Source organism: Thunnus albacares, chromosome 20 (assembly GCF_914725855.1).
Source record: "Thunnus albacares chromosome 20, fThuAlb1.1, whole genome shotgun sequence".
Lineage (NCBI taxonomy): Eukaryota > Metazoa > Chordata > Actinopteri > Scombriformes > Scombridae > Thunnus > Thunnus albacares.
The window spans coordinates 24854993-24878181 of record NC_058125.1 but is presented as its reverse complement, the minus strand read 5'-3'; the positions used below and the strand labels follow the sequence as shown (position 1 = coordinate 24878181).

General features: G+C 37.0%; 2 protein-coding genes across 2 annotated transcripts; both read left to right on the top strand.

Annotated features, from left to right (window-relative positions):
• The first annotated feature begins 2539 nt into the window (after positions 1 to 2539).
• Positions 2540 to 10267, top strand: LOC122971307 (stonustoxin subunit beta-like). Its single transcript, XM_044337893.1, has 4 exons — positions 2540 to 2748; positions 2972 to 3072; positions 6343 to 7812; positions 8801 to 10267. The coding sequence occupies exons 2-4, from the start codon at positions 2982 to 2984 to the stop codon at positions 9349 to 9351; spliced, it is 2112 nt and encodes a 703-aa protein (XP_044193828.1). The 5' UTR covers positions 2540 to 2748; positions 2972 to 2981; the 3' UTR covers positions 9352 to 10267.
• A 4467-nt stretch (positions 10268 to 14734) lies between these two features.
• LOC122971393 (stonustoxin subunit beta-like) lies at positions 14735 to 22059 on the top strand. The gene is made up of 3 exons (XM_044338020.1): positions 14735 to 14825; positions 19569 to 21041; positions 21495 to 22059. Exons 1-3 carry the CDS (start codon positions 14735 to 14737, stop codon positions 22043 to 22045), a joined length of 2115 nt encoding a protein of 704 aa, XP_044193955.1. The 3' UTR covers positions 22046 to 22059.
• Positions 22060 to 23189: the final 1130 nt, after the last annotated feature.

Below are 23189 nucleotides of genomic sequence, written 5' to 3'. Positions count from 1 at the left end.
GATGCAGAATGAGATTTGCTGAGTCCTCTGCATGTCACAGAGAAAGGCAGATCCAACCAAAAAAGCCTCATCATGCTAACCAGTCATTTCAGGACAATCTGAAAATGAACAGAAAGAGCTTGAAGCACACTCTAATATCTGATTTTGGTGCTCATTGACGGATATAGGATGAAATAAGATTAGATTATCTTTATTGTTCCCGAAAGGGGAAATCAGTCTTGGGCCTTGAGAGTATGCAGAACTGCTTTCATCAATCATGACAAACACCTCACAACATCTAAACAACAGCCATCAGACAAACATCTAGTGCAAAAGAACAGATCAAACAAAGGTAGAAAGGTGAATGATGTACTAAATAAATTAATAAAATACATAAACATACACAAAGATGAGCAGCAGATAGATGTTATATATGTACCTGTTAGAAATTGCTCACATCATGGTGACAATGAGACATAAAAATTGGTAAGAAATACAATGAAGTACAATGATTGGGCCAAAGTCTTGCAATATCATTTATTTAAAAACTAACCTCCTGATTATTTTTGACTGATATCAGACATTTGATCACGCATAAAGGAGTATCTTATTTAGTTTTGTGTGAAGGGCTGCACATATCTCTCTTCAGACTTCTCTGATCTGTATGTGAGATAACAGGACAAACTGCAACACAATTAAAGGATAAAACTAACTTCACAGTATCACAGACCATCAGACTGGAAGCTCCAGTTAGAAGTCAAGGAGACTCTGATCTACACAACTACACCAGGTAAGGACAAACAGGGTGGAAACATTTCTTTATTTATATTTTAACTTGGAAATATTTCTAGGATCGATAAGCTGTCTGCTGGTCTCTTTCTTGTTTTTGCCCTCTCTGTCTGTGTCATGGAGGAGAGTTGTCTACCTGTGTGACACTAACTTCAGATAATTGAATCAAATATTGAAGGTTGTGTGGGTTTGCTTTGATCTATGTTGTGTCATGTTCCCCAACAGGTTCGAAAACATGTCTGAAGAATTCTTGAAAGTAGCTGCGCTGGGTCGACGTATGGAACCTGATCACTGTAATCTCAAAAATATTATGTATGTTGAGAATATTTGTTTATTATTGTTCAAAAATTGTTTAATCATATAAAAAGAAATTATCATACACAAGACTGTGCACAGCGGTGCTCTCCAAGGTGCTCATCCTGCTGCAGGCAGCAGCTAGGAGCTGTTCATCGTAGTGGAAGCCAATACCTTCTTTAGTTGAATCAATGTTTTCACCTGTTTCCTTGAGCATATATATACCCTCTATTAGTGTGTTCTGGTTGCTGAATCTTCAAGACTGCTTTCATTAGTGAGTAACTGCCTGTCACAGAAGTTCTATCTAAATTCTGTTTGTTATATTCTGCGCCGCAGTTTGACACCAGTACTTCGTTAGATAGCTTTGTGTTTTTTGTTTTACCAGGTGAATAAATCACATGAACTGGCTCTTCAGTGTTCTGCCTCTCTTTGCACTTGGGTAACTCTGATAACAGTGAATGCCTGGGTAGGCAATTTAACATAACATTTTTAAAATGTTAAGTAATTTAAAATGTCCAAATAAATGCAATATTTGGACTTATTTTTTCAATCAAAACATTCAGTTTGCTTACCAGGCTACAGATGAAGCAGCTCTTCTGCCAGCTGATCCCTCTGCACCCATGCTGCTGCTGGTGTGTTTGGGTTCATTGGCATCGGCATATGCAGTTCAGCATCACGCCTTCTAAAGTCCTGTACTGTGTCCTCATTTATTTCAAAGAGACAACCATGATGTATTGGGATGTTATACAACACACAACATGCCACAAAGAATGCCCCTACCTTCTGAGGGCTGTATTGTAATGTTCCAGCTGACTTATCCAAACATCTGAAGCGCATTTTCAGCACTCTAAACGTTCTTTATATCACACTTCGTGTTTTCGTGTGTTTGCTGGGTCTTGACAGACACACTCAACCTGACGGGTCTGTTTAAATACCTCCGTGTATTGCCACAATTGGCCAAATAATTAGACAATTTCATTTGTCATTACTGTGATTTGCTAATTCTGATAAATATTATGACTAACCATTATGACATGTATTTTTAAAAATATGATAATGTACACAATAATAATCTTTCACATTGTAGTCATTTTATTTGTAATCTTTTGCATGTTTGTGCACTGCTGCGTGTCCGTGTGTGTGTAACAAGCAGGATGTGTGTTGTGCATCCGCCTGTGTAGGCGCATATTACTATCCTGATAATGTGACCTTAAAATAACAGTGAAATACTGTGCCATTGACTTCAGACCAGGTTTTTGTTGGTCAATCATTCAATCGCTTTCTGCTGCCTCAAGATAGCAATGTGCCAACTATGCGCCTGACCACGCTTCATTTTAAGATCAACATGCCCATGGGCGCTCAGATGGGTCCAAGTACATTTACTATTTAAAGAACGTGGGCGCTGGACGGGAAAATGACAACTGCGTTGGTCTTAAAATCCTGAGGACACTTCCGTCAAGCTTGGCACGCTGTGCGCCTGGTGTAAGAGAGGGCCCATGGTATGTGAGATAACAGGAATAACTGCCACAAAATTAAAATCAGATTGCAGTCATATCAGGAGGTGTGTCAGGGGAGGAATCAGTAGGAGAGAGAACAGGATAAAAGTAACTTCACAGTATCACAGACTGTCAGACTGGAAGCTCCAGTCAGAAGTTAAGAAGACTCTGATCTACACAACTACACCAGGTAACGACAAACAGGGTGGAAACATTTTTTTTTATGTTTTAATTTGGAAATATTTCTAGGATCGATAAGCTGACTGCTGGTCTCTTTTTTGTTTTTCGCCCTCTCTGTCTGTGTCATGGAGGAGAGTTGTCTACCTGTGTGACACTAACTTCAGATAATGTAATCAAATATTGAAGGTTGTGTGTGTTTGCTTTGATCTATGTTGTGTCATGTTCACCAACAGGTTTGACAACATGTCTGAAGAATTCTTGAAAGTAGCTGCGCTGGGTCGACCCTTCACCTTGGGAATGCTCTATGATGCTCGGCAGGATGAACTAATCCCAGGTAAAACTTGATGTAGACAACATTGGAATAATAGAATTACTTACTCTGCCTGTCTGAGATCTGCTGACAAGAATTTCAAATGATCTCGCAGGACAGAAAAGATTAAATTTATGAATCAGACTAAAGATTTGATTTCAATGTTTCCCATAAGAAAAGGAATGCTTAACCCCAAAAATTCAAGGCACAGTAAATTCCTTTTCTTTTTAAAATGCTTGGACAAGACAGAAAAAAATGGATGTTTTTACTCTCCAAAGTATCTCTCTTGCTACATCATGCACACTTTATAAGCATGGGGAGAAAACAAAACTTGATCCTAACTTTTTAGATTTGAATTGAGGTTGTTGAATTTGAGAAAATTTAATATATTTTTTTTAATTTTGGGTACCCGAGTTTTCTATCTGAAATTGTGAACCCTGACACCTTGGACACATAATCTGCGTGAACCTCAGCAGTGCGTGTGCATCACTGAACTGCCGCGTCTGGCACGCTTGCAGCGTCCACACAGACAGCGTTGCTGCTGCGCTTCCGCTGCAGCTCTATCTCTCTACATAGAGTTTGGCTTTGATAATGGCCATCAATAATAGCACGTTTCATATCATTAAATTATAAATTTCATTTATGGTGGGGTTTGGTTGGGGATACCTCTCTCCTCAAAAAGGACGTTTTTTTTCTTATTGATTATATTGCTGAAGCTCTGTGTGTCACCAACTCTCCGTACTGGAGTTCCCTGCCAGAGAGGCTCCCTGCCCTGGCGTGCACAGCACAGGCTCACCTGCAGTGGTGACGCTTCATGTCTGTGACATATTCTACAGGTATAGACATTGAAACCACAGAGAAAGGTGTAATGTTGCTGGTATTATGTCATATGACAACGGATCGTTTTCCATGTCTATTTTTGCTGAGTACCGCGCACGTCACGTGGAGAAAATAGGCAAGACCTCGAATCTCTAGATGACGCGACGCAGCAGCAGGGCTGTGTGGCTGCTCTAACCTGATAACATGGGCGCCAAAATGAAAAGCAAGAGGTTCCGCGACGCACTGTGTGTACCAGGCGTGACAAGTGAAAAAATAAGTTGTTGAAAATTCAAAATTTCAGGGGAATTCAAACCCCATAAATTAAGACAGATGGTTTTCATTATTTTTTATTTATATTTCAAATTTATTTAACTCTTTGCTTCCATACAAATGCACCATTTCCATGATAACATTAAAATTGGGCTTCCATGGGAATGCTCACCTAATGCACATTACCTACACGTTATCATGCGTTTATTTTATTATTTAACATTTAACATTTATTTTGAAAATCTATTAAATATCTATTTAAAATCAGAAACCAATTCAGGCTACAAGTCCTGTTTTATGCACATACAGGACATATTCACTGAAGTAAATATACATAATGTACAATACGTGTGTGTGTGTATGAACATATTAAAGGGAAGAGACAGATAGAGAGCAAGGGAACACATACACTGTGTATTTTGTCCGTCTGAAAAAGAAATGTCCCAACCAAAGTTAAACCAAAGTCATGCTCTTGTTCTGTGTACCTAAATTAATTTTTACTTACTTACTTACCTTCTTATTTACCTGTAGTTTGAGAGATGCTGCCCATCAACAACAGCCTTCATCTCATGACCAGAGAAGGAAGGAAGAAAGAAAAAGAAATAATAATAATAATGATAATAATAATAGCTACAGTGCTCATTGAGGGCTGTAGCAGCCAATAATGTAATAATTACCATCAATGTAATAACTGTCAATAACACAATAATATTTCCATTCTTAATGTAATAAAAGTCCATAATGTAACTTACCAATAATGTGATAAAATTTCTAAACCAATAACACAACAACATTTTGTGCATAAGGTAATAAGACATTACATTATTGGCAGGGTATTGCATTATATATTTAGTGTAAGAGGATATGCAAAGAGGATATACAAATGTGCATGAAGCTCACCTAAATAAACTGCACTGCACTAAATCACTAATTACCTTTCAACATGTGTATGATACAAGTTATTATATTATTGGTTTAGAAATTGTATTACATTATGGGTAAGTTATTACATTATTGACTGTTATTACATTAAGAATGGAAATATTATGTTATTGACAGTTATTACATTAACGGTAGTTATTATGTTATTGGCTGCCACAAGGGCATCTCTGGGCTTCAAAGACAAAGAGGTGCCAGGGTGGATCTGGGGCAGGTCAGGGCAGAATTTAGGATGCATTCAATTATTTATTTTTTTATTATTTCATTTTTATTGACATCAGGAGAAGGATGATGTTGTATAATAATAATAATAATAATAACAATTATTATTATTATTATTATTATTATTATTATTATTATTATTATTATTATTATTGTTGTTGTTGTTGTTGTTGTTATTGTGATTATTATTATTATTATTATTATTATTATTATTATTAACATTACTATACATGTTTATAGAATGATGATTATAATGTTGTTTACTGTGGATATTTTTTGTAATAAAGGACTATCCATTATTGGATAGATAATTAGAATGAAAAAGATGATGATACTATTATTATTATTATTATTACTCTTCTTCTTCTTCTTCTTCTTCTTATTATTATTATTATTATAAAATGTGATAGTAATTATTATTGCTATTAATATTAATTTTGATATCACTTTAAGTAGTAAGAAAAATTTGCCCACTCTATCCACCTACATGCTCTCTTTTCTTTCTATTCTCACTCTTTTTTAATTTTTAATTTTTATTTTTATTTTATTATTATTTATTTATTTAGTTATTTATTTATTTTTATTAACTTGTTTGCATACTCATTTATCCATCTTTTGTTATTATTATTTATGTTTTATTTTATCCAACCATATCTGAATGATGGGACCACTTCGATCTGGGCCCTGGTGACTGGGGGGTCTGGACTGGTTTGGGACAGCTTGGAGTCAGAGGAACTGGTCCCCACTAAGCTCCTCTCCAAATAAAAAGCTGCTCCTCAAACCTAGTTGAACAGACTCCTCTGTAGAGCTGGGGACTGTTTTAAGGGGATCTGACCTGCAACAGGCCAGCCAATCCAGGAAAAAAGAACATTGTTTGTATGTTTGGAGTTACATAACTGAAGTCTGGAGTATACTTGCTGTTTCAGTCTCCCACATTTCAACTCCTCCTTCTTGAAAGTTAGCTTGAAAATAGCTCCACATGTGGCTGAACATTAACAGAATATTTTTCTGCTTTAACACATGGTTGATGTTTAATATCTGCAGGTTTTACCTTGTGGGATAAAACAACTCTACAAGAGAACACAACTGAAACCTCTAATCCCAGCAGTGAGTTTCAGATTACGGCATGTGACTCCATTGAATCCAAATCTACTCTGCTGGAAGTTGATGCTTCACTGAAGGCCAGTTTCCTGGGTAGGCTGATTGAAGTTGGAGGATCTGCCAAATACCTGTATGATCAAAAGAAATTCAAGAATCAGAGCAGAGTGACGTTTCAGTACAAAGCTACCACCAACTTCAAGCAGTTGTCGTTGACTCTTGGAACCATGGACACGCAACAAACAGATGTTATTGAGAAGGGCCTTGCAACACATGTAGTCACAGGCATCCTTTATGGAGCAAATGCTTTCTTTGTATTTGACAGTGAGAAGTTAGATGCTAGCAGCGTTGAGAACATCCAGGGCAGCATGGAAGCTGTGATAAAGAAGATTCCATCATTTGATATTGAGGGGAAAGTTGACATCAAGCTGACTGAGGAAGAAGAAGACCTGACAAAGAAATTCTCCTGCAAATTCTATGGGGACCTCCTTCTTGAAAGCAACCCTGCAACATTTGTAGATGCAGTGAAGACCTATGTAGAGCTTCCAAAGCTACTGGGAGAGAAGGGAGAACATGCTGCTCCACTGAAGGTCTGGCTGATGCCGTTGAAGAATTTGGATTCCAAAGCTGCTGAGCTGATGAGTGATATCAGTGTTGGAGTAGTGAGGAAAGCTGAAGATGCTCTAGAAGGTATTAGGGAGATAAAAATGAGATGCAACGATTCCTTGGAAGACAAAGTGTCAGAGGATTTTCCAGAGATTCGCAAAACGCTGAGCACTTTCCAAAAACTATGTAATAATTTCACATCTGCGCTCCAACAGACCATGAAGAAGACATTTCCCTCCATCCGTGAAGGCGAAGAAGATGAGAGCTCATTAAAAAAACTCTTTGAAGACAGAGACAAGTCACCATTCAGTCAGGACAAACTAAGCAAGTGGATGGATCACAAGGAGAGAGAAATCACTGTCATTAGGTCCTGTGTAGACATGATGGAGGGAACAAACACAAAGATCGTCAAAAATCAGTCAGAGTTGGATAGAGAGATTTTTGATCCAGATGTAAAGAATACTCTGTGCTTTGTTTTCACCTCTGTGGAAAGTGTTGATCCCTGCCTTGATGCGATGGCTGACTACTTGGATTCACCTGAAATAAGAAGTACCAATGAAGACCACTGGTACTTCTCAGATGAAGTGTTAATGAGAATGAGAGAAAAAGCCAAAGCTTTCCATGATCTTGCCGAATCTCTCAAGGAAAGCAGCAGTGTCTGTTTCCTTGTAACAGCCACAGCAAATGAGAAATACAAAGGAGCAACCATCTACCATTACAAGGAGGGCAAACTGGTCACTGATGATTTTTCAAAGCCTGACGTCCCATCTGATGTGGAAACCATCACAGACAAAAGTGCTTTAATCTGGTGTAAGTCATTTTTCATGCATTTATTTTTACATTCGGGGGGGCAGTTTCCCATATATGATATTCTGTACCCTGCGTGCGTGGCTCTACACAAAGTGACAGATAGCTAAACAGGTGTACTAGGCAATGAAAGGTTTAAATGATGACTCAGACGTGGAAGTAAAGTTGAGGTCTGTTTACTTGTATATCTTTGTCAAAATGCTTACAATGCTTTTCCAGAAACTCTGTAAATCTTAAAATAAATACACAAGAAAATGTTCTTAATGTAAGTAAAAAGAGCGTAGAAATGTAAATACTTGCTTAATACTACACAATTAAAGCAATATTTGCACTACATGTTGCCAAAAAAGGGATTTAGGTAATTATTTATAAATCTCCCCGAATATGAAATAAAACAACAATATATGCATCAATCCTTATCCATAAAGATAAAACATGTAACATAAACTTACAAACAAAGCTTCTCCAAGGTTCAACACAGGTGAATGCAAAGGATTAAACAGTGAGAGTTCCTTGCTGCGCAAAATTTCAATCAAAATGGACGGTCTGAGACTACGACCCTACCCATGTGATCACAAATAACCAATAGAGAACAAGCACAATCAGCTGACAGTAATCTTCAAAGCAACCACTAGGAGATGCTAAAATGCTCTTTATCTACATGTAACAAAACATATGAAGTAGTGTAAACCACATATTTGTATGTACACACTAGCATTCAAAAGTTGGGATCACTCAGAAGTTTAAAAGTTTTCAATAGATATTGATGCTTTTTATTCAACAGGGTGACATTAAATTGATTTGAATATATAGCCAACACACTGCTAATGCCCTCAATACTATAACCATAGATATTAGTGATATCAGTATTAAAAAATGGCGGACAAGGTGTGAATATCATTATTTTAATAGTGCATGTTTTTGAAAACTGCAGTGGATGATGGGTGATGACGATGACGAGGAATGGATTGTGTTTTGTTCTCTCCATCAGATGCCTGTGATCTCTCCCTGGACCCGAACACAGTAAACTACGACCTTATTCTTTCTGATAACGACAAGAAGGTGACACATGGAGCAAGGCAGGAATATCCTGATCACCCAGGAAGGTTTGATATTTGCCCTCAGGTGTTGTGCAGAGAGGGGCTAACTGGGCGCCATTACTGGGAGATAGAGTGGAGTGATGGTTATAATGAAGATAAAGCTGTAGGTGTCACATACAAACAAATTGACAGGAAAGGAGACAGTATCCTGTGTTTTTTAGGAGGTAGTGATAACTCATGGTGTTTTGGTGGAAATACTATGAAACCAGAGCTCTTTGCGGGGCACTGTGATCAGTGGTGGCGTGGCTCCATTCCCTGTACTGGCTGCAAACGAGTTGGAGTGTATCTGGACTGGCCTGCTGGCACTCTGTCCTTCTACAATGTCTCCTCTAACACACTAAGTCACATCAAGACCTTTAATGCTCGGTTCAACAAGCCTGTTTATCCAGGCTGCTACATTTATAGCCAATCTGGCTCTGTGTTCTTTTGCCCAGTTGAGTAAGAACAGTGACAACGTGAGGAAATGAGTGTTGATCTGTCTTTAAACTGATAACAACCAGTGGTGGAGTGCAACTAAGTACATTTAAGCAAGTGCTTTGTACTTGCACTTGTATTTTCTTTGTACTTCTACTCCACTATTTTTCAGAGAGAGATATTATACTTTTTACTCCCCAACATTTATTTACATCTGCATCTACAGTTGGGTTAGGTAACATGACTTTTTTTTGTTGCTTTTACCTTATTAAAAGTTAACATTAGCATTGTAATTTATCTGATAATACTATGATGGTGTGTGAATATTCTTTATTTTTCCAAGTTGACCTTTTCTTTGTCTGTGTAGTAGCTACATGGTATATAACATTATGTCACCACAATGGGTTCTACAGAATATACTGTGTTATCTGATTATGTTTTAGAGAACCATGCTGCAGGCTACATGTGGTTTAACTGTCTTCTAATTCTTCTAATTTTGTCAATATAAAACTTTTGTGACAACAAGTATGAGGATACTGAATATTTGCTACATTACACAATTAGCTCATGCAAAGCACTTACTTGGGTATCTGCTAATACATAATAGTGAGTAAGGTAGAATATTGGGTAGCTGAAGTGCCTGTAGCTTAACATCAGAATTGTCCATTTATCTTTATCTAAATTTACAAGAGGTTTCATTTATGCTTGTGAAGTTGGGGAAGAGGAAGGAAAGGAGGAGGGAGGTGTTTTTTTCTTTATTTTCAAACATGGTATGACACCGAGTAACTCAAGTGTCTCTTCTTTAATTTAGAAATTGCTCTTCTTTTTGTTGAATTTCAGAATGTTAAGGCAACTCTCTAACACCACTCACTCATTAAGGACATTAGTGGTGAATGGTGACAACGTTTAGTCTTGGTTTTTTAAGATTCAGATGTGGCGGTTTTGTTTTTATTAATTATTTATTAATTAATTATTTTTAAAAATATATACATTTAAATGATCCATATTGCCAAAAATATCAACAATTATTGACAAAGTGATGATTTCAGTTTTATGTTGTGATCTTTTTCTTCTACTAACACAAGTATAATGTACCACTCAGGAAAATTCAGCTGGTCTTTGTTTTTCTGGTTGTGGCTCTGGACATTCTGCTCTGAGTCCAACCAAGAGTCCATTTAATCACTGTGGTGTTCTGAGGAGACAGTCACAACATTGTCTTTAACATGTTAGATGTTGAGAATGTTGCTGATGTTTATAGAGCTGAAGTTCTCCTGGACTGTGATTTCTGTTGGACATCTCTCTACTTGAGTAGAATATTCAGTAAATTTGAGTCCTGAGTTGAACACTGTGTGCAGGTTGGTTATTTCCTGTTTTTAGATAATCCAGTTTGTAATAAAACTTGAATAAAACATATAAAAAAAGCAGAGATCTAACATTTATTTTGTATGCGGACTGGTTCACTGGCTGTCTGTCCTACAGAGTCTCCTCTAACACACTGACACACCTTCCACACCTAATTCACTGAGCCTGTAGATGAGAGCAATGATGGAGATTTGTTAGATCCTTGATCTGTTGATCTGGATATGTGTTTACATTTAAAGCTTAGAGAGCAACATGTTTTAGCTTGAATATACCCCCCTTTCATAAATGGAAAAGTCAGAGGGACCAGGATCATTTGTGGTGTAATAAAACCAGTTTGTGTAGGATTTGAGTTTTTTTCTTCAATGTCAGATTCCTGTTGGGCATGTTTGCTCTCTTCTTGAGTATAAAAACTCAAGAAAGTGGAGACCTGAGTTTACTAGGTATTACACAGGACAGGTGAGGTTAAAACACTTAACTCTGAAGTCAGGCTGGTAGGAACAGATCCACCATTAAAGAACATCAAGACAGCCAGGCACTGCAGATGATCTGAGAAACAGCAAACACGCAAATAGAGATGAAACTAATCAATGTGCCCAAATATTTGAAATTGGATGGCTTCAGAAATGGTTAACTCCATTTCTACAATAAGTGTTTTTAATTAACCATACCCAAATAGTACATGGACATAAGTCACTTTCCTGCATGTTTTTATTCGTATTTAACTCTTCTTGCTACAACCCCCCCCCCCCCACCCTTTAAGCTTCTTGGTTTCATCCAGCTAGAAAGCTCTATGTAGTATCAGTGGAGCTCATAGGGCCACTCAGCTGCATCTGTGGAAGACTGTAACGTTGAAAGATATCCACTTGATTTGACTCATTTGGACGCTGAAGCTTCATATTAGCATCAAATATACTTTTAAATACATTTTTGAACAAGGAGGACTGGGGATTTTGGCCCCCATCACTTACATTGTATTGATTTGGGCACCTGACTGTTGTTTTAAGACAGACTTTTTTTGATTGAAAATTGTGAACCTGTCCTTTAAGGTCAGTGAAAGATTGTGGTTTCATGATCTTTCACCTTTCTTTCAAACACTAATTCTGCCATGGCATTATTCCATTCTTCTCATGTCTGGGCAGGTGATAACTGTGAAATTGCCAAGTAACAGGTGTGTCTTCATTTCCAAAGGGAAGTGTCAACAATGCCACTGAAACAATAGCCATTGTCTTTTATATTAATGAGAAGCTACTACATACCACATTTCACAAGTGCAAAGTCTAAAGTTTCACAACACCTTGTACACCTTTTACAGGTTGTGAACATTATTGCCACTGAACATAGTAGTTCTTTCAGAAGAATCTCAGTGAATTTGTAACTAAAACTAAAATGCTGTGTGTATGTGACCTTTTTAAGGTTGGTCAAGGCTTTGTAAGGAAATTTTGGGTTTTTAATGAGAGGACTTGGCCCCGTGTCAAAACAATAAACCTGGCTGAGAAGCAGGCTGATAACACAGTGACGGAAGTAATAAATATACATCAATAAGGGTGTCAATTTACACACAAAAGGTTTACACACAAACTTGATGAATGCAGTTGGTTACCAGCATACATAGATAATATCACTGACTAGTCATCATTGGTGGCTCAGTTGTCATACGTTGCAAATGTTTATATTTTAGAAATGTGATTAATATTATATTATTAGGCTTCCAATCTCTTTTGGATCATGACCCTGATGAGTTTGAGAACACTGAACCTGAGGAGGTGGTGGAAGTCTCCATGCTGAACATGATCCAGTTCAGGCGTCAACCAGTTAATCAACAGATGATAAAAGCAGCCGCAGCTGTCACACTCCATAAATGTCTGGGCAGGATTCCATGTAGAAGGCGTATCTTCATTTATCAGGAAAACCATCAACTATTCCACTAAACTGCCCAACACTTTTAAGGTCATGAGAAGCAAAGGAAAATAAGCTGAGCACCTACAGTAGCATGACTGCTTTTAGTCCATCGGCTTTGCTTTCTTAATTTGCATATTGAGATCCAACCAAAATGTGAAATTGCAAATACCAAGTTCAAATGTGAAAGCCTGTAATCACAGATTGCTGTAACTGTGAGAAAACACAGCATTTTCCAAACAGTGTTCAAGTCACAAAAGACTTGATGGTCACATTTTCATGTTTATTGTCATCCTAAAAGTTTTTGAACACCATTAGAGCAACAGTTTCCACTTCTTTTAAACCAGGTTTGTGCTTAAATGACAAACAAAATAAATGGCTGTGTGTCATTAGCTTAAAAAAGTAGATGAAACCCTGTATGATCAGAAGGCTGCATATACAATAAGCCTTTAATTTACCTTTTAAATATTACGTGGTTTTCTATATTAAATGTTCTATATTAATGGTGAGGCCGTTTAGATGATCTGACTAGAGGTCTTCACCAGTCCAAAATGAAAGAAGAATCTGTGTAGCCTCTACCTTACACCCAACTACTCTCCAGAGACTGAAAACATGATCACTGTTTAGGCTTTGGAGCCGTTTCTAAACAAACTAATATGACCAAACTCTTCAAAACAAATGAACATGTCATCCAGTGCAGCGGTGTGGCTCACTGACGTGTTTTTAATGCGGCACAGAGGATCCGATAAACAGAGGTCCACAGCACAGAGGATTAAAATATATCAGGCTTTGGATACACACACAATAGAAAATTGTTGGTTTGACTCTGCACATGAGATTTGTTGACAATAAGAAAATAGAATATCACCAGCCTTAACCTTTAAGACAGAGTATGAGCCTTTGCATTAAATTTCTGGGCCTCATATTGTTTGGATAATGATAAAACCTGGTTGAGAAGAATTAAATTTCACTAAAAAATGGTTTATAAACCAAGAAAAACTAAAAAGAGAAACAAACAGTTGTACAAATGATGTTGTGATGGCGCTAAATTCTTGCAATATCATTTATTTTTTTATTTTTTTATTTTTTTGTGATCAAATGTTTATTGAAATAAACAAAACAAGACTGTAGATCACCAAGCCTATTGGGAATTCCACTCAGGGAACAGGAATGAAAAAAGTCAAGAACAAGACAAGACAAGAAAAGTAAATAAAATAACTATAAATAAATTATAGAAATAAATAAATGAGGAAAAAAAAAAGGGGGGGGGGGGGGGGGGGGGTATTTCTGGGGTGACAGGATATTACAGTAATACCCAGACTTAGACAGTATAAGAAGTAGCTGTGTTGAGTTCATCAAACAGTTAACAATGTTCGGCAGCAGATCAGCTCATTCATAGCACATTCACATACCAACAGTGTTGATAAACATGGGTATTCAGCTACAATATACAGTATAATTATTCCAAATCAATATATCAAAAACTCTCTGTGCAACTAGAAAACAAATCTATCTGACAGCTTTGATCCATTACTTCCCTTGAACCTTGAACCTTAACTTCTCATGAATTACCCATGTCAGTAGACAAACAACAGTAGATAACGCAACAATATAATTTATTTAAAAACTAACTTCCTGATTATTGTTGACTGATATCAGACATTTGATCACGTATAAAGGAGTATCTTGTTTAGTGTTGTGTGAAGGGCTACACATATCTTTCTTCAGACTTCTCTGATCTGTATGTGAGATAACAGGACAAACTGCAACATAATTAAAATAATCAGATTGCTGTCATATAATGAGGTGTGTCAGGGGTAGAGAGAACAGGATAAAAGTAATGTCACAGTATCACAGACCATCAGACTGGAAGCTCCAGTTAGAAGTTAAGAAGACTCTGATCTACACAACTACACCAGGTAAGGACAAACAGGGTGGAAATATTTCTTTCTTTATATTTTAATTTGGAAATATTTCCAAGACCAATAAGCTGACTGCTGGTCTCTTTCTTGTTTTTTCCCTCTCTGTCTATGTCATGGAGGAGAGTTGTCTACCTGTATGACACTAACTTCAGCTAATTGAATCAAATATTGAAGGTTGTGTGTGTTTGCTTTGATCTATGTTGTGTCATGTTCCCCAACAGTTTCGAAAACATGTCTTCAGATACCATGACAGTAGCTGCACTGGGTCGACCCTTCACTTTAGGGATGCTCTATGATGCTCGGCAGGATAAACTAATCCCAGGTAAAACTTCATGTAGACAACAGCGGAGTAATAGAATTACTTACTCTGCCTGTCTGAGATCTGCTGACAAGAATTTCAAATGATCTTATGGGACAGAGAAGTTAAATTTATTAACCAGACTAAAGACTTGATTTCAGTGCTGCCCACAAGAAAGGGAATTGATTCCCCTCCCAAAAATTCAAAGCACAGTAAATTCCTTTTCTTTTCCAAATACTTGGACAAGACAGAAAAAATAGATGTTTTTACTCTCCAAAGGTAACAGTTTGGAGCCACAGTAACATAAATGTCCCAACAGCTCTGATGAAGCTCAGGACTCAGGCATGCTAACATTTGAAGTTTACATTAGACAGACAAACTGATTAATCTATTTGTTACACTTGTGCTCTTGTATTTTTGGACACCATCCTCTACAGTCTTTAAATGTCAAGTATCTTGCTACATACTGCACACCTTATCACCATGAGGAGAAAACAGAAGCTTGATCCTAACTTTTTAGATTTGAATTGAGGTTGTTGAAATTTCAGTATGTTTTTTCTGGTTGTTGTTTTTTAAATGTTCTTTATAAATAAATATGATTTGATTTGAATTCACTAACTGAAATTGTGAATCCTAACAAGTATGTTGAAATATTAAGTTTTTGAAAGTTAAACATTTCAGGGGAATTCAAACCCCATAAATTCAGATAGATGGTTTTCAAAGTAAAATATTTCAGTGTGTTGAATTTAATGTTGTTCAATGTTACACAATTTTCAACACAAGTCAGTAGTGATTAAATTCCACTAATATGTATTCATTTTCTTGTAAGATTCAAATTGGCTTCCATACAAATGCACCATTTCCATTACAGCAAAAAAATCTATCTGCTGATTTACAGACATCTCTTTCACAATGTAAGTCTATGGGAAAAAGTCTTTTTGGGCCCAATAGTGTCACGTGACGTAATTACACAGTTTGGCTGCTATGTCAAATTGGCCTCACAGCACGGCGCTGTTCCTGGGGGCTTGGTCATGACATAGACTGTATAAAAAGTTATGACCTGATAAATGTTGAGACAAATTTAAAACCTGAAAGTAACGGCCTGCAGAAGCATGAACAAACAAGGTCATCTTGAAGTATTTGAATTCATATGAAAAGAATAATTATTTCAAAGTAAAGTTTAAATTATTTAATCTGCACCATGAATTTGAAGGTTGTGGCTGAGGTTGAGGCTGTGATTTTCTACAGTAACATATGGTTACTGTGATTTTCTACAGTACTAAAATAGTTACTGTGATTTTTTTTGCAGTAACATATGGTTACTGTGATTTCTACTGTGGTGTGTTCACTACTGTAATTTCTTCAGTATCATTATGATTACTGTGTTTTTAGGCCTAATACACAGTACTATACTGTAAAAATATTCACAGTAATTAACTGTAGAAACACAATAAATTACTGTGGATTTCACAGCAATTTTTTACAGTGGACTCAAAGCAGGGTAGTGTCATCTATACAGTTCATCACTTCTGTGTTGATTTTGTTGGAGGCATGTGTAATTAGAGTCCTGCTGTCTGACACTCAGTTCTCAGCCTGCATTAACTGAGCAGCTGCTTCTGTTAAAGATGCTAGTTTAGCATTAGCATGAGCCTCAGATAGCTAAACCGCACAGCTGCCAGTCAGATTTCTTCAACAGGACTGCCTCAGCGAGCAGAGCAAGACACGCTGCGACTTTTTTCTACCTCAGAAAACAGGGAGGTGCATTTGTTTTACAGTTTGTGCAGCCCTGACAGGTGGTCACCAAACACACCTGTAACTCAATCTCATTAAAAAGTAAGAGGCTCCACCTGGTGGTGCAGCCGGATACTACAGCAAATCTACAGAACATTTTCTGACAGTTACACCACATGTCCCTCATCTGCTGCATTATCAGTCAATACATTTTCAATTGATTAAATTATTAATGGTAATTAACCAATAATCAATTAATCATTGATATCCCCAGTTGTAATTTCTCTGTACTTCAGCACATTGGCGTTGGAATGAAACTATGACTACAAAGTTAATCTTTCCTCCTTACTATGATGGTGTACTGGCTATATTTGCTGTATATTTAGGATTGTCCTCCTGCATTGTCCTAAAATTGGCAGACTGCTTAAAAAAGAAGGCTACAGTTGCTTCACTGTTCACAATATTAGAATGGACACGAACACAATAAAACTACTTAAATCCATGTTAGCACTTTATTTTCAGTCATTATTCCATTTCAAATCAAAAGTGCTGGTGTTGCAGTTTAACTGGTGTTGAACTTTTAACTGGTGATATCTGCTTATGTGAGGCTGTGGTTGCTATGGTGAACTTGGGATGCTAGAGGAGAGGACTAGGGAATGACAAAGTAGGTGGCTGTGTCGATGCCTGTTCAAAACACTGCAAACATCAAAAAATCATTCTTGCTGCCAGTATTATGTGTTGTGATTTATGTGATGTCAAGTGGATTTGACGACTGTTTAATACAGCATACAAGTGAAACATAGTGTTTCATTTATCTCATACTTGCCTTGAATGCAATAGGGAGCAAGTTGGAGGTAGCCTTCGCAAAGTGTGATAAATTAACTTGTGATTTATGATGATGCCATTGATGGTGTTTTGTTTGAAAGGCTACGGACATTTATTTCTCGTACCGCAATACTCTACAATATTCAGCATGCTCATTCATCCAAATTAAACTTCATTGTCAACTTTCATTTTGTAAACAGGAACCAAAATTGGATAACCACACTGCATAAATACAATGACAGCTGACCAGTACTGTTGTCTTTTCTTATAACATGTCACATTATTGGGTCAGTCTAGCTGCTATGTAACAAGACACAAAACTGCGCTGCATATTTGAACTTGAATTTGGTCATTCTGTTAATGTAAATCTGTAGAATTGGCACCATTATTGTTATTTTTGCCTTTACATCTTTATTGCAGAATTGGTGTGTTGTCTGTACTGTTATGTTAATTATTTGATTGGTTTCAATGATGAAAATGTAAAAAGCAGCCAGTATTGCTTGTAAAGCTTCATGATATTATTCTGTAAAAAATATATACATATTTTGACATTTTTGCCTTAATAGGATGAGTGGGCAGTGAAGAGGCAGACAGAAAACAAAGGTCCCTATTTGGAGTCATACCAATGTCCATGGTCATACCAGGGAAGTTGCAGTTTCATGGCATGTGCAGTAACCATTCAGCTACCAGGGCGCTTACCAATATGACTAGCATTATATTGTTTGGCTATATTATATTAAACCACAATCTGCTCTAGTTTTTCAATATCTAGCCTCAGGTTCACACAAGTATTTTTAAAAGCATTCAGGTTTTATTACTGTAAAACATCTACTAATGTTAATGTCGAATTAGCACTGGGACTCATTGTTTCATGTCTCTTCTGTTGTCTCGATGTTTCCATGATAGACTTTTAAGGCATCAGTGGTGATATAATGTTCAGTGGTCCAGTGGGTCAATGTATAAGACACAGAGATGAGAACATGGTAGAGAGAAAAAACATCTGATAGAGAGGCAAAGTAATCACAATGTTTATTTCTTAGTTAGTCAACAGCGGGTCCCAATGAGGCATGCCTACGACACATCTGCCTTATGCATGCTAGTCTCACCAGTTAATTGGAAACACCAGTTACACTGGAACACTGGAGCCAAAATAAATTCAATTCAATTTTATTTAAAGTGCAGAATCACCATGCAGCATGGCCCCAACACACTTTACAGTCAAAAAGAACAACATACAGCAATCAATTAACAATAATAACAATTAAAAGTGGAACAACCACATTAAAAAACATCAATGTTAAATAGATGTTAAAACGAGATGGGCCCGAGAAGTTGTTGTGAAATGATGGACTTTACTTTACTCTCTACTTAACAGGTGCTAGTTTCACACTGGCTGTTATCAGGTTATCCTGGTGCAGTGATAGCATGAGTTTATGCAGCCTTCCCATGGAGGTCCCATACCTGTCAAATAGGGACACATGACATTTATTATATTATTTAGAACATTTCTCTACTCAGTAGTCTACATGCACAAACATAATTTTGTAATCCTTACATGAATCACTGAGGAGAGACCAGTTAACTTATTTCTACCATAAATGTAGACATTTCACACAGACTTAGAGGAGCAAAATCCAAATGAGGTGCAAAACAGCTGACAATAATAATGACTAAGTAACATTCACATACAACAGCAGTTTGTTAGCTTCAACAGTTTGCCTACAAACCAATGAATGTAGTTAGTGTTGGTTATCTTCTGTAGCTAACAGTTTGCTACACTGGCAGGCAGATAAACAATTTAAACAGTGTTTGGTTGAACAGGCAAACTTGACAAAGTCATGCACACAACAAGACCACAAACACATAAAGGTCTGACAGTGTGTTTACTTTGAAAATCCTTGGGATGCAGCTATCTCACTGTCAAGCTTGTGGGCGCAACTTCCAGGTAACAACAAAAAATCAATGCAAAATGGACAAAGGAAATTTCCACACACAATCCAATCACCTATTTTATTTCTGATTTCCCTTTATAAACACACAGAAAAAAAAATCAGGTCATTTTTTTCTTTTCTGGTTTTTATTATCAGAACAAAAAGTGTAAAACATTTCAAATCCTCTTTCTTGAAAGTTCCACAATAGCTCTACATGTGGCTGAATGTTAACAAAATGTTCTTTCTGCTCTAACACATGGTTGATGTTTACTCTCTGCAGGTTTCACCCTGTGGGATAAAACAACTCTACAAGAGAACACAACTGAAACCTTCAATCCCAGCAGTGAGTTTCAGATTACGGCATCTGACTCCATTGAATCCAAGACTCATCTGCTGTCCGTTGATGCTTCCCTGAAGGCCAGTTTCCTGGGTGGATTGATTGAAGTTGGAGGATCTGCCAAATACCTGAATGACCAGAAGAAATTCAAGAACCAGAGCAGAGTGACACTTCAGTACAAAGCTACCACCAACTTCAAACAGTTGTCGTTGACACCTCATGGAGCCAAGAGCATGCAACAAACAGATGTTATTGCGAAGAGCTCGGCAACACATGTAGTCACTGGCATCCAATATGGAGCAAATGCTTTCTTTGTATTTGACAGTGAAAAGTTAGATGCTAGCAGCATTCAGGACATCCAGGGCAGCATGAAAGCTGTGATAAAGAAGATTCCATTATTGGATATTGGGGGGAAAGTTGACATCAAGCTTACTGATGAAGAAAAAGACCTGACAAACAAATTCTCCTGCAAATTCTACGGGGACTTCATTCTTGAAAGCAACCCTGCAACTTTTCAAGATGCAGTGAAGACCTATGTAGAGCTTCCAAAACTATTGGGAGAAAAGGGAGAACATGCTGCTCCACTGAAGGTCTGGCTGATGCCATTGAAGAATTTGCATCCTGCAGCTGCTGAGCTGATGAGTGAGATCAGTGTTGGACTAGTGAGGAAAGCTGAAGATGCTCTAGAAGGTATTAGGGAGATAGAAATGAGATGCAACGATTCCCTGGAAGACAAAGTGTCAGAGGATTTTCCAGAGATTCGCAAAACGCTGAGCACTTTCCAAAAACTGTGTAATGATTACACATCTGCGCTCCAACAGACCATGAAGAAGACATTTCCCTCCATCCGTGAAGGCAAAGAAGATGAGAGCTCATTAGAAAAACTCTTTGAAGACAGAGACAAGTCACCATTCAGTCAGGACAAACTAAGCAAGTGGATGGATCACAAGGAGAGAGAAATCACTGTCATTAGGTTCTGTGTAGACATGATGGATGGAACAAACACAAAGATCGTCAAAAATCAGTCAGAGTTGGATAGAGAGGTTTTTGATCCAGATGTAAAGAATACTCTGTGCTTTGTTTTCACCTCTGTGGAAAGTGCTGACCCCTGCCTTGATGCAATGACCAAGTACTTGGATTCACCTGAAATAAGATGTACCAATGAAGACCACTGGTACTTCTCAGATGAAGTGTTGACCAAAATGAGAGAAAAAGCCAAAGCTTTCCATGACCTTGCCAAACCTCTCAAGGACAGCAGCAGTGTCTGCTTCCTTGTAACAGCCACAGCAAATGAGAAATACCAAGGAGCAACCATCTACCATTACAAGGAGGGCAAACTGGTCACTGATGATTTTTCAAAGCCTGACGTCCCATCTGATGTGACGACTATCACAGACAAAAGTGCTTTAATGTGGTGTAAGTCATTTTTCATGCATTTTCTTTACTTTAATATTAAGTATTTTATATTTAACTTTTTTAAATACTGTTGTGATATTTTCATAATTTATCTATGCTGTAGCTACAGCCATATAGTTTCCCATATATGACGTGGCAGAAACAGAAGTAAACCACATATTTATATGTACACACTAGCGTTCAAAAGTTGGGAATCACTCATAAGTTTAAATGATTTCAATAGATATTGATACTTTTTATTCAACAAGGTGACATTGAATTGATTTGAATATATAGCCAATACATTGCTAATGTTGCACATATTATTACACTATAACCATACTGAAATATCAGTATTAAAAAATGGAGAACAAGGTGTGAATATCATTATTTTATGAGTGCATACTTTTGTAAACTGCAGTGAACGGTGATGACGATGACTAAGAACAGATTGTGTTTTAATCTCTCCATCAGATGCCTGTGATCTCTCCCTGGACCCGAACACAGTAAACTACAACCTTATTCTTTCTGATAACAACAAGAAGGTGACACTTGGAGCAAAGCAGGGATATCCTGATCACCCAGAGAGGTTTGATACTATGCATCAGGTGTTGTGCAGAGAGGGGCTGACTGGCCGCCATTACCTGGAGGTAGAGTGGAGCTGTGGTTATACTGAAGATTATGCTGTAGGTGTTGCATACAAACACATTGACAGGAAAGGCTACGGTGAATATATTCATTTAGGACATACTGATAAGTCATGGTGTTTTGGTCTCTGTACCGCTGAACGACGGCTCTTTGCAGGGCATGGTACTGACTGGACTCGCCCTCCTTTTCCCTCTACTGGCTGCAAACGAGTAGGAGTGTATCTGGATTGGCCTGCTGGCACTCTGTCCTTCTACAATGTCTCCTCTAACACACTGAGTCACCTCCACACCTTCAATGCTCAGTTCAAAGAGCCTGTTTATCCAGGCTGCTACATTTGGAGCAAATCTGGCTCTGTGTTCTTTTGTCCAGTTGAGTAAGAACAGTGACAAAGTGAGGAAATGAGTCTGATCTGTGATCTATGATCTGTCTTTAAACTGACACCAACCAGTGATGGAGTGTAACTAAGTACATTTAAGCAAGTGCTGTACATAAGTGCAAATTAGCAGTGTTTGTACTTTTCTCGTACTTTCTTTGTACTTCTACTCCACTACGGGAGATATTATACTTTTACTCCACTACATTTACATTTATTGCATAGTCACTAGCTACTTTTCAGATTAATATTCTATAAGTAAAACATGATCAGTTTATAAAATATGCATCGTCATTGAAAAGACTAAATCAACAGTAACTCAAGTAATTTTAATTTAGAAAATTCTCTTGTTTTTGTTGAATTTGATGTTAAAGAGACTCTGTAACACAACTCACTCATTAAGGAGTCCACACTTGGGTTAGGTAACAGGATTTATTTTATTATTATTATTATTATTATTATTATTATTATTATTATTATTATCATTATTATTATTATTATTATTATTATTATTATTATTATTATTATTGTTATGCTTTTACCTTATTAAAACTTATTAGCATCTTAGTTTAGGCTGGAATAATTGCATTTAAATCTTTTTTATACTATAATGGTGTGTGAATATTCTTTATGTTTTCAAGTTAACCTTTTCTTTGTGTAGTAGCTACATGGTACATAACATTATGTCAAGACAATGGCTTCTACAGAATATTCCATATAATCTGATTATGTTATAGAGAAACATGCGTGTAGTTTAACTGTCTTCTAATTCTTCAAATTTTATCAATATGAAATTGTTTGGTGAGGACATGTATGAGGATATTGATTATTTTTCCACATTACATATTCATTAGCTTATGCAAAGCACTTACTTGGTACATAATAGTGAATAAGGTGCCTGTAGCTTAACATTAGAATTGTTCATTTATCTTTATCTAAATTTACAAGAGGTTTCATTTATGCTTGTGAAGTTGAGAAGTGTCTCTTCTTTGATTTAGAAATTGTTCTTCTTTTTGTTGAATATCTGAATGTTAATGAAATCAGTGGTGAACGGTGACAAAGTTTTGTCTTTTGTTTTTTACGATTCAGATGTTGCTGTTTTTAAAATTAAAAAAGAAAAAAGAGAGAAAAGAGATGATACATTTAAA

Excerpts from the sequence above, each read along its gene's own strand:
- LOC122971307 (XM_044337893.1), top strand. The coding sequence starts at position 2,982 with ATGTCTGAAGAATTCTTGAAAGTAGCTGCGCTGGGTCGACCCTTCACC. Across the intron at positions 3,073-6,342 it reads GCAGGATGAACTAATCCCAG|GTTTTACCTTGTGGGATAAA; the intron begins GTAAAACTTGAT and ends TAATATCTGCAG. Across the intron at positions 7,813-8,800 it reads CAAAAGTGCTTTAATCTGGT|ATGCCTGTGATCTCTCCCTG; the intron begins GTAAGTCATTTT and ends TCTCTCCATCAG.
- LOC122971393 (XM_044338020.1), top strand. The coding sequence starts at position 14,735 with ATGTCTTCAGATACCATGACAGTAGCTGCACTGGGTCGACCCTTCACT. Across the intron at positions 14,826-19,568 it reads GCAGGATAAACTAATCCCAG|GTTTCACCCTGTGGGATAAA; the intron begins GTAAAACTTCAT and ends TACTCTCTGCAG. Across the intron at positions 21,042-21,494 it reads CAAAAGTGCTTTAATGTGGT|ATGCCTGTGATCTCTCCCTG; the intron begins GTAAGTCATTTT and ends TCTCTCCATCAG.